Below are 12,351 nucleotides of genomic sequence, written 5' to 3'. Positions count from 1 at the left end.
TCATAAAAAATAAGTTAAAATATACTTTTAGTTCTTTAATTTTATATAAGGTTTCAATCTAATCCTTTATTTTTGTAAAGTATTTTTTAATCCTTTAACTCTAATAATATTAATTTTAAATGATTATTATTTGCATAATCATTATTATCTTGAAAAAAATAATCTTGATATGTCAAGATTTAAAAATATTTTGTCAATATTTAAAAGTTGTTGGTGACTTTGTCGCCGCCCCACTTTAACCACTCTTCCACCAAGTCTTTTTGTCGACATGTACAAATCTCCACGGAGGAGATCATCGAAAAGGCTGCCAGCAACTTCTCGTTAGGCCTCATCACTAAAGTAACTCTCTTGTTGCAATATCTCAATCTACTAAATACAATTAACTAATAAATTTATAGTAATCAAATGATTAACTTAAAGAATGATTACTAAGTTTAGTTTAAAATTAAGGGATCCCAAATTTTCATAATTATAATGAGTTTAAAACAATCAACATCTCTTATATTGGAAAGATAAGTTATAGAAGCACGGGATACATCAGAAGAGTAAAAGAAACCAAAAACAAGTGAAAAATAACTCTTTTATTGTGAAACAGGGCAATGTACCATGACTCGTGTATGTAGAGTCGTAATGTGTTGCTTTTTATGCCATGCGTTGTAGCTCAAGTGCCATGTGGTGCAACGTGTTGCACAAAAATATTATCAATTCTGCTATCATTTGATAGTAGAATCGAGAAAATTTTGACATGTCTCGATTCTTCGTCCAACATCCGAATGATGTGATTTATATATCTACAGAAAGCTCCTTTCATGAACTAGCTAGTGGCATGGGTTTCACTTTCAAAATAAGTTACACCAAGAAGTTAGACATTCAGACATATTTTAATTACTTTTCACAACTTTCACACAAAAAGAGTGTCCAAAATTCTCAACAAGTGCTACAAACCTTTTCTAACACTTGGATCATGTCCATTGGACCTAGGACTATTAATACAACATATCTCTCATATTAAAACACAAGTATAACATAAATTCACTCATCAACTCTATTTTTCAAAAACAGTGGGGAGGCAAAATTATATTGCATTGCATTAAAATCATTGTAACATGTCCAAAACATTATTTTTACACTTGTACTAATATTTTAACCCTATAAATATATACATCTCAACATACACTAATACTCAAGGCCTAAAATACAAATCAGACATTTGTAGCAATAAAATAGTGCAAGTATGACAGCATGTAACCTAGAATTGATAATTATATACTATTACAAAAAATAAATCCAAACTAGAGGCGTACAATAAGAATGTGTTAATTTTTAGCATCTTGAGTCTTTTCTTTCTCACACCAGATTTAGAGCCTGAAAAATATTAATTAAAAGAAGCGAGTCTAGTCACCCAATAATCAAGATAAAAATCTATCCTATGTAGTTATATATTAATTATAACCAAGCACATGCATATAAAACTAAATACATAAAACATGTTCACATACTTCATAACTTATCATTTCTCACTTAGTAACATCTTTAACTCACATATATTAGATACATTGTCACAATAGTCTCAGATATGCGACCATGACTAATTATTCGCACGACTTACTATAACTCAATATGTGTGACATGTCATGAGTTTATATAAGCAATGATTAACCAACTTTATACCCTCCTTACTTTCTTAGATTGAAATTGTAGGCTATGACACTGAATAGGACTTCATCCGTGTAATTGGACTACCCAAACTCACTAATCATGAGGTGTGATCCAACCAAAGATCACATAACTCACTCTCGGACCACGGCTTCCCCCATTCTCGAATTTCTGGGGTGTCTCATACCTTGAGCAATTCTCCTCATTGAACTAGTAGATAAAGTTAGGTTCTAGTCCCTTAACAAATTATGGGATAATTTCTCAACAAACTGTAGGACAAGGCTATACTCCCGTGTACCAGAGGGTAGCCTAAATATCATATGGATTTTTTCTACTCCCAACCCCTAGGCAAACTTTCACCCACTGATCATGTCATAAACAATACTTACTCTTTTTCACATTTTTATTTACTCATTATCAAAGTCAACACATTAGGCTCATGATCGAGCGTGACCCAAGTGAGCATCAATTTTTTATTTTCACTTATATTACATACATACACCCTTTACAATCACTATTACTCATCTTCTTAAAATCTATTACTCATTACTCATTTACAATACATTATAAACATGCCACTCATCTCAAATATCCTTTTTGTAACTTAAAACTCATTTTGAATTTTTTTTAGCATGTTTAACACATAACAAAATGATTTGATAAATATAAAGTTTTATTGCATAATGTATACATTCACAATTCAAAGTTTGCATGTTAAACATATAATCATCACCACATTACAATTAACACATAACTACCTAAAGTAAGGTTTCCTCCAGTTATCTTAAACCTTTGAGAGGTTAAAGATTTACCCCTCAATATTATAGCTTCTAAGCTTGAATTTTCAAGCCAAATGAGTGACCAAGAGCTCAATCTATAATTTACCAAGTTAATTTTCATTAATATTGCCAATCTTACACATTCAACTCTAATTTTCCCTTTTCTAGATTACCCAATACCTACATTACTTATATTTGGGCCTACCCATTAGATTTATTAACTATCTTTAATATTATAAAACTTCATTGAATACTCACATTGCCATTAATACCTCAAGAATCATAATAACGACTGATTTAATGTCCATTTTTGAACATTAATGGAGCTCATTAACCAACAACCATTAAAATCATTAATACTATATTTAAATATTTTAAACAACTCCTATTAACTCTATTTAAATTAATAAGTTTGAACTCATAGCCCATATGGACCAAAATTCATCATCCTCATTCAAACCCTAACTCAAATCCTTAAGAAAATAAAAGAGGAAAGGAGGAAAAGGGTTTAGAAATCTTACCTTAAATAATTTGAAGCTTTAAACCTTCTCAAATCTTCCTCTATATCGTGCTTTAGCAAAGCTTGGTGTGTCTCTTTTGTTTTCTCTTTTCTTTCTCTCTATTTCTGTCTCATTTTTACTATAGAATTCACACTATACGCCACAATGCTTGTCCCCACATGCCGCGACATATGGTACAGAGAAGGCAACTATTGTTTTATGGCCTCGTGCATCGTGGCACACCACGACAAGTGGCACAGAGGCTTTTTAGCTTGTTTTTCTCCACTTTTTGGTCTCCAAGTAACTCAATTTCACTTTAGACCTAAATTATACCTGAAAATCCAACTGAAAGCACTTATTATTATCTTCTGACCATACACCACATTAACTTACTTAATTATCCTAATTAAGCTTAGTGGATTATGGAATTAAAAATTGAGATGTTACAACTTGTCACCAATTAAACTAAAACTAGTTGAAGTAAAACTCACAAGTGGCGATGATGACACAAGGTAGAAGTGCAAGATCATGGAACTACCAGGTTCTCCTTCCTCCTCCTCTTCTCTGTTGTCTTCATCGTCGAGAACTACACTTCAAAGTAAGGACACACTTGATACAAAAAGAAGGGATTATAGAGTTGGAGATTAGCTAGAGATCACTGTGAACAACCCACATGGTGGAGCTCGACCGATTGTGATGACATAGCCTGTGATCTTTAGTGAACTCCAGCAACACAAATGAGGAAGGTTATGGGCAAGCAAGAAGGACTACGCAGAATGAAGGTGAAGCAAAGTTGAGAGGCTCAAGTAGAAAGAGAGATAATGAAGAGAGAGAATAAAAATTTAAAAAGGATTAAATGCTTTCGACATTGAATGTTGATGCAAAAGCTAGTAAAATGAGCTTTGATAAATTTAAAAAAAAAACTTATTTAAACCCTAACTTCAATTGAAATTTTTTCTCAATCCAAACATGATCTTTATCTTGAAGTGAGCTTTTAATATTCCCAACTGAGGTTTCAGTTCTCCCAATCTTAGTTTGGAGCTAACCCAAACATAACCTAAATGTCTAAATCATCCCAAAACAATAAAAATCAATTAAAATAGTGGATGGGACTCATGGGAGTAAGAAAAGCAAAAGAAATGATTTTTTTTTTTTTAAAAAGGAACACCTTAAATTTTGACGGTGGATTCGACAACTTGTGCATTGGAGCAAATTGTTGAGTCTCCATTCCGGCAGGTCGATCGTCCTGTATAAAAACGTTTTTTTTTTTTCAATTTTTATTTTATTATTTTGTTTACACCTTTTGATCAGTTCTCACGGATAAAGCAAAAATCATTTTATTTTTCAAATTACTTCTCTACTAAATAATTGCTCGCTCTCGCCCCTTGCTAGTCGTTCACTTCGATCTCACCTATTTTCTATTTCTTATAGTCACTAGTTATGTTGAAATTAAGTTATTTGTGTGGGCAAAAAAAAAAAAAATTAAGTTATTTAGTTATTGCTAATAACCCTTTAGTACAGTGACACCCTTCACATCCTTATGGTACTCCCTCTTGTAAAATGTCATTTCTTGATAGTTCTCTTCTAATTCAAAGTGTATCCTTCTTTTTAGTCATGGAATATATGAAATGAATCAAAAAATGAACTTTTGTTTGAGAATAAAATTTTATTGAAACTGTCCAGTTCATCCTTTAGAGCCTTATCACATCTAGGATATGATGAAATTGAGACAATATTTTGTAAATACATAATCATCTTAAATATATTAACTATTCCTTTATTTTTTGATCACCTAGAAAGAACAAAAGAAATAAGTATTTTCTTTAACAATTTATGATTTCTAATAGACCTTATAGTAGAATTTGAACGTGGATAAAGTTCTTGCCATCTTTTAGAGGAAAAAGGAAAAATGAATCTTGTAAGATTTATAAAAAATTCTTCAAATTTTGTTGAGAGCTAGTGATTACTCATCTACTTCTCATGTTCCATAAATAGCTAAGATATTGAGAAATATCTAAAAATGTACTTAGGGAAGAGGTTCTAGGATCAAACCCCCCATTATGATTAAAAGCATGGTATTAAAACTTGAATCGGACCAGTAAACCAGCAAACCGATCCTTTGGCTAGTTTGGTCAAAAAAGTAAATTGGTACTTAACTAACCCATTCTAGCTCAATAAATTCAGGAATAAACTAGCAAAAACTGGCCAACCTGAATTAAACGGTTCACAGTTTGCTATGATTAAAAAAATAAAAAGAAAAATCGACAACCAAACGTCCAGGCTATAAGAAAAGGAAGGAAGGAGAAGGAAGGAAAAAAGGGAAAAGAGATAATAAGAATATATGATAAAGACGTCAAAGAAGGGGGAAAAAAGAGAAACTAAATATAAAACCATGATCTTTCTCAACTCATCTGATGTGCAATTTCTTATGCAGTGGAGAGAAGAGGAAGATGAATGCTTGAGAGTCTGAGACACAAAAGAAAAGTATGAGGACGAAAAAATTTCAGACTGAGTTCTTGAAACAGTGAGAGTAATAGCAGTTCCGATTATTGTGCCAAATATCACTTACACAAGTTTTCTCCACTTTTCTTGGACTATGTGATTTTTTGAATAGCATTCTGAATTTTTAGACAAAGAGTGAAGAAAGAAAGGATGCGTTTCTGCAGTGGAGAGATGGGCTTTGTTAACACTTAATTTGTTTTTTTTAGTCTTGAAAAATTGAATGGATTTGAACCATTCCCCCAGCCGATAACATGTTATACTTCCCCACGTAAAAACTATTGAACAAAAGCCTAGTGAGGAGTTCAGGGCATAGATTAGATTAGACAAATATTATATTATATTATTCATTATATATTATGATCTTTTAAATATATATTTTTTAGTGTGTGTCTTAAATATATTATATTATTTTAATTATGATCAATTTAACTTCTGGTTTAATCCCAATCAAACCATTTACCTTTAAACTAGCACTCAATAGGTTTATTGATTGATCCAGTTTTCAATACTTTAGTTAAAAGGGAGAAAAACAAGGGCAAAATCAAAGTTTAATTCAAGGAGGGCCAAATTTTTTAAGTGAATAAATATTATTAATTTAAGTAACTAAGTATTTCGGATATAATAAATTATGTAGAATTTTTTTAGCCAAATAAATTCTATAGAATTAGATGCCATTGAATATTAAGATTAAAGAGAAAATGTATTTTTTTGGTATAGGACAATCTTAAAAATGATGTGTTATTTTAAATGATTTAATTTGAAAGGCTAAAAAATGGACATTTTGCATATATAAATATTATTCATAATTCTTTTTTCATCAATAAAAAGTTAATATTATCCCATTTTAAATTATGAAACACTTTCACAAAAATAAAGCTTCATTAATAATAGTTTTTCAATATTACAATTTCCATTATATTTTTTTAATATTCTTTTATAAATAGAATATTAAATGAAAGCTATTTTTAAAAATTTATATTGTTATTTTAAACAATAAAGTTGTAAAGTATATTTAATGAGTTTTATTAACATGTGTGATTTTATCTAAAAGTATCTTATAAATTGAGATGAAAAGAATATTAATGAATAAAAATATTTCAACAAACTAATAAATTTATTTTATAATATAATGTAACACACACACTATATTATATGTAAAAAGCATACACACACATTTAGAAGAGTCAAGGGTGGGATTGGCTTTTAAACTATATGACACACATGCACCTGGTTTCACCTCATATCATTTAGAGTTGGGAATAAAGACTGAGTTTGATGGGCTATCCATTTAAGTCTATTTTCACATGAGTTTGGGCTTGAAAAGTGTTATTTTTTAGGAAACCAAGCTTTGAAATTCAACCCTGATAAGCTCTGAAAAAACAAGCTTGGACGGCCCTTTTTCATTTTAAATTAAAAAATAAAATATTTTTATTTTTTAAATTAAATTTAAATTTTAAAATATACATTGATGCTTTAAAATTTGATTTTCTATTGTTTATTTTAAATTTTTTAATATTATAATTTTTATTTTAAAAATATATGAAATGTTATAATTGAAGTTTTTAATTTAAAAAAATAATAACAAAGGTTTATGGGTCTGACTTTGAGTCCTTTAAATAAAGGTTAAATTTTAAAAATTAATTTTTTAAAAAAATTTGGATTTAAGGGTCAAGTTTATATAGACCAAGTTCGTCCATTACCTACCTCAAACACCACTAATGTGGTTCCGCCTTGGAGAAAAATGTGCGTATGGATTGTTGGATGATGCTTGTTGAGTGTGCGGGTGTGAATGCATGCGTGAACAAGCCGCCTTGCCTTGTCATGTCCCTTCTCTTGTCTAGAACCAAGACATCCTTGAAACTGGACGAGACACGGGCTGAAAAGGCAGACCCATGACTCTTTGGGATAGCACTCTACAGTCTACACCGGGCTGTCCCAATCCCCTAAATACCCATGTTTGAAAATCACTTGTATGATATTAGTCATTGAAAAACAACGGGGTTGATGAAGCCTGCAAGAAAATTAAACAAATAATTCTCCTTTTCCCCAATTAGACCGAAACAGATTATATTTCTTGGGATGAAAGCTTCGATTAATTTCATGCAGACTTGAATTTAAATAATTGAACTAATACCTTCGCAAAACACAAATCACTATGTAATATGAAGGTAAAATAATTTTTTTATCATCTATTATTCTCAAGACTGGATTTGTTGTTTTATTTTACATCATTAATTTGCTATTTCAAATTTTGTACGACTGAAAAAGGATTCTAATTCTATATTTCTGTAGAAGTGTACAAAGTTGGCGCTAGTTTAGTTCGAAATCATTATCTATTTATTATTGTTCTGTGCCTACCCAGTCACCTGCCCTTGGGGCATCCATCCAAACACAACTTTTCAACAAGGAAACTGAATTGAGTGGACTTGCTTTCAGCCGTAACTATACATACGGACACAATTTCAATCAGATATCTGAATCATCAATGAAATTCTCCATGACTTCAATGCAGGACCCTACAGATTTTCCAAAGGACATGGCCTCAGCCAGCTTAGCACGAGCTCCTTCATGTCGACGCAAAAGCAGGACTGTATTTAGCAGAGACCATCTGACTTGAGAATCTGCTTTCTTCTGTGTGAAGCCCAGGCTTTTAAGCAACAAATCCAACTACCATCATTAAAATAAAAAGTCCTGTTAGTGGTGTAATGCCCTTCCTTTAGTTAGCTCATTAAGTAGCAGTTCATAACCGAATAAACCTTTCTTATGTCATCAAGACCTCCTTCGGCAATTCCATATATCAGATACTCAGTTGCAACGCCAGCCAGGGCTATACATGAAAATCTGTTTAATGTCTAACAATATAAAACACCGCATTCAAAATATGTTGTCAACTGCCAAGTGATTATATCATAGAAGCAAACTAACGAGCAGTGAAAATTTAGATGTCAATATGACAGTAACTTACTGTAGCAGATACTTTTCCAGCATTAACCTGCATGACACACAGAAAGGCACTAACAATTAACAGCAAATGGTTGTCAACTCAAATCAGCTCACCAGAACACAGAATGTAGGACTGCAAATAACCAAACACCAAAAGGCAGATGACTAGGACTGCAAATAACTGTTTCCAATGTTTTAAAAACCTTCCCCCACCTCACGTTCTTTGGCCCCTTCTAAGTAAGCAGATAGCAAAATTAGAAGAATAAATAAAACAACCTACTTCTTCAACAAACTCAAAGTCCACAAAGGCAGTCCCTGCTTGAACATTGAGAGATCCCTCCTTCTTCAGAGCATCCAAACTAGAAAGTGTATATCCCTTGGGAAGAATTCCTACCAGATAGGCGATTAAGAAATGACCAGCTTCATGCTGCATAAGTAATTATTTTGAGGGCTATCCAATGCTCACAAAAACTATTTTAGATGATGAGATGGGTAGACGAGTCTGACTTGAATAACCCTATTGCGGTACTTCTGACTGAAGGTGTGACCAACTGTATCAAGAAGCAAGTTACCAAGTCCTCCGTTGAAAGAGACCTATATGAACAACCAATTTAATGAGACTGTAGCATGGTCGAGAACCAGAGAATCTTTCCATTGCGAGTTGTCACATGTGAGTTAACAAACAGGAATGTAATATCTGAAGAATAAAGATTTGATGAATGACCGATATTGTGGATTGTCCCCATAATCATCACGCAAGATAAGGTCACTGGGACTATATCATCTCAAACAAGGGAAACCTATACTCATGTTGAGTAGAACATGCAACCAAATAGGAACCGGTTGACACTTGAATAAGAGATTCATTTGATTTGTCCAGCCAAATAGCAAGAGGGGGAAAGAATCAAATTCATTCAAATTGTAAGTTTATTACCGAGTCTAGGGTCCATAGAAATAGCAATCCCAAAGCAGCATAGAAGACTTCTTGTTGGGTAAGTCCAATGGCATTCCATGCAACAAGCCCTCCCAAAATAGCAGCAATCTGTAGATTTCTCTCCATAGAACCAAGAGTTGCATCCACCGGTGATAAAAGAGACGGTGCTTCTATTCCATTCAACCTCAATTCATCCAAGGTGTAAAGTCTTTGAGGCACCTACACACAAATACTCAATGGATGTAGACCCCAAGCATTTAACTGTTGTGATGTGGTTATAACTTCTACATGATCTTGTTAACAGATTATCCAGCAGATACAGAGCTATGACAAGCTCCCTTTAATACGCTTGAATATCTCCCAACCCCACATACGCCTGTCCAGGGCTCCTAGCCGCCCACCCCCCCAAAATAAATTAAAAAAAAAAACTCCCCTTCCCCCTTTTTCCCAAAGGGGGAAAAAAAGACAAGAAACATAAAACAGAATGCACAAAAGCAAAGCCATTAATTGGGACTTCTTCCAAACTGCTGTTTTCAAATGTAAATAGGGCAAGAAGAAAAAGAATTTTAAACAACGCCACTTCCCTTCTGAGTTTCAATGTAAACCGTTTCAGCTAAGTTGACATGAGTTAGCATCAAGCGTAGGAGAAAGAACAGGTAAAACTCAAACAAAATAGAGAAATAAAACCCAGAAAGCACAAAACCTGCCTGGCTGCACCAAAACATCGAAGCCCACCACGCTTGCCCTGCAAATCCTTGACAAGTGCGAGTGCAGCTCTATCATCCCCACTTGAAAGCTCCTTGTCTACTTGCTGGAGCAGTTGTCGCGTCGAAACCTCAAATTTGGCGGAGCATCTAACCCCCGATGCCAAAGGCATAAGTTTAAATCGCTTGGGACATGACAACGCCAAACCCACATAATGTATCAGAGCACCCATTCGATAGAGTCTTTCGGGAGGAAATTACCATCCCATGTTCAATATCACAGCATTTCCCCGGATCCAGTGTTTGGTAGTCATCATGCATGGCATGCTATACTGTCCACATAATAAACATGACCATTTGGCCACCTCATCCAGAAAAAAAGAAATTGAAAATATAAAAATACAGATATCTCGTTCTTTTGATTTAAGAAGTAAAGAAACGTTGACATGTGGACGAACGATGATCATAAAGCCCACCACACTGAAACGACACCGTTGCGTGAAGTACTCCTTCGCCTTTTATTTTCGCATACAGGCACGTGTAAATTAACTTCAATTACTGATGAGCACGTGTATTTGGACCAAAACTTGAAGCCTTGAACGATTGAAATGAACACCTGTTTTTCTGTTTAACTAAACACTAATGCCGATTTCTTTTTAATGCATTTGCATCAAGTCAGGAATAGTGTGTATTGACGATCATATTGAAATGCAATTTAACGCTGGGGGCGATGGTGATATTTAAAGCTTCATTTGATATCATATTCGTGCAAAGACGTCATGCAGGTGCCGCCTTCCCACCATCCTCATTTCCGAAATCTTCAATTGAAGGAAGGTTTTGCCAACAATCGGCTAAAATAAGAAACGGTGGCGATGAGAAGCACTTCGAATTTACGCCAACCGTAGGTTACCTTAAGAAGCTTGATCGACATAGAGAAGCACAAAAAAGCATAGTACATTGGGCACATGCAAAGAAACGTTGAAAATCAAAGACTACGCAGAAGGATTAACCTGTTCATTGAGTTTAATTTTACTACAGGCTATGTATTATAGAAAAGCCAACCAAACATGTGCCTTATAACTACGATAAATTGAGGGAACGAAAAGAAACCTAAACCCTAGAATTCTTGAGAAGCAGATCCAATATCGCCCTTCCCTTGGCCCACCTTCTTAGGAAGCAAAGTCTGGTGGATATTGGGTAAGACGCCTCCATTGGCAATGGTTACAGACCCCAAAAGCTTGCTGAGCTCCTCGTCATTCCTCACTGCAAGCTGGATGTGCCTCGGAACGATACGGTTCTTCTTATTGTCTCTGGCAGCGTTACCCGCGAGCTCCAATACCTGAACATACACACCATTATCAGCTATCTAACCCCAACCTTTAACAGACAGAGTCCACGCCACAGAGAAATCCGCGAGATAAAACTTTGACAAGAACCGATAACAAATGCATCTGATCATGGTTACCAAAATCGGGAAAAATCACATTAAGGAGAAATTTAAACAAACCTCAGCAGCAAGATACTCGAGAACAGCGGAGAGATAGACAGGAGCCCCAGCACCGACCCGCTCGGCGTACTTGCCAGCCTTGAGGAAGCGAGCGATCCTTCCGACAGGGAACTGAAGGCCGGCCTTCTGCGACCTTGATACTGACTTAGAGGCCTTGGGCTTGCCTCTGCCACCCTTAGTCGTACCACCGGCCGAACTCATGTCTTGATCTGATCGAACCCTAACCCTAGATTTGGCAGAGGAGGTGTCTCGAATTCAAAGCGCAATTGCGGTGCGCTCGTGGAATGGAGCTGTATAGCCGAGCGACTGCGTGCTGATTGGCCAACGGGCTATCACACGGATTGCCAGCCTGGCATCTATTTTGAGATTCGCGGGAAATTGCTTTTTCGTTTTCGAATATTTGCGAGCCATTCATGTTTCGCTTGATGGTGGACCGCCGCTGTCCGCCGCTCACATCACCCAACCAATTGCTTTATAGTACAACACTAATTTTCCCGAATATTATTTTGTTCCTGATTTTTATTTTCCAAAGCTTATCAAGCGTTTTTAATTTTTTTCAAACTCATAAAAGAAAGTATTGACAATTTTTTCTGTTAAGTAATTATTTTAAAATTCTATCTGATAATCAATTTTTTTATTTAAGTAAAATCTGACATACCATTAATATATTTATTATATATTATTTCTTTCGAAATATAAATAATTTTTAATAATAATTTATATATTAATAAAATTTTAGTTCTCATAAAAATTTATATTATTTTTATTTTTATTTTTATTTTAGTTCAAAATGATAATGAGTTGGTAGAATGTAATAAATTTACAA

The 12,351-nt window shown here is 34.2% G+C and overlaps 2 protein-coding genes across 2 annotated transcripts; both read right to left on the bottom strand.

The window, feature by feature from the left end:
• Nucleotides 1–7,751: 7,751 nt before the first annotated feature.
• LOC129285079 (uncharacterized) lies at nucleotides 7,752–10,352 on the bottom strand. The gene is made up of 7 exons (XM_054920628.1): nucleotides 10,018–10,352; nucleotides 9,315–9,533; nucleotides 8,888–8,974; nucleotides 8,661–8,807; nucleotides 8,403–8,429; nucleotides 8,194–8,289; nucleotides 7,752–8,104 (listed from the first exon to the last, which is right to left on the bottom strand). Exons 1-7 carry the CDS (start codon nucleotides 10,249–10,251, stop codon nucleotides 7,904–7,906), a joined length of 1,011 nt encoding a protein of 336 aa, XP_054776603.1. The 5' UTR covers nucleotides 10,252–10,352; the 3' UTR covers nucleotides 7,752–7,903.
• Nucleotides 10,353–10,996: 644 nt separating this feature from the next.
• LOC129285089 (histone H2AX) lies at nucleotides 10,997–11,796 on the bottom strand. The gene is made up of 2 exons (XM_054920640.1): nucleotides 11,526–11,796; nucleotides 10,997–11,357 (listed from the first exon to the last, which is right to left on the bottom strand). Exons 1-2 carry the CDS (start codon nucleotides 11,724–11,726, stop codon nucleotides 11,136–11,138), a joined length of 423 nt encoding a protein of 140 aa, XP_054776615.1. The 5' UTR covers nucleotides 11,727–11,796; the 3' UTR covers nucleotides 10,997–11,135.
• Between the last annotated feature and the right edge of the window lie 555 nt (nucleotides 11,797–12,351).

The sequence above is a fragment of the Prosopis cineraria genome, unplaced genomic scaffold, assembly GCF_029017545.1.
Source record: "Prosopis cineraria cultivar Desert tree isolate PC_DT_omini unplaced genomic scaffold, ASM2901754v1 PC1, whole genome shotgun sequence".
NCBI lineage: Eukaryota > Viridiplantae > Streptophyta > Magnoliopsida > Fabales > Fabaceae > Prosopis > Prosopis cineraria.
This window is presented reverse-complemented; position numbering and strand designations above follow the sequence as displayed.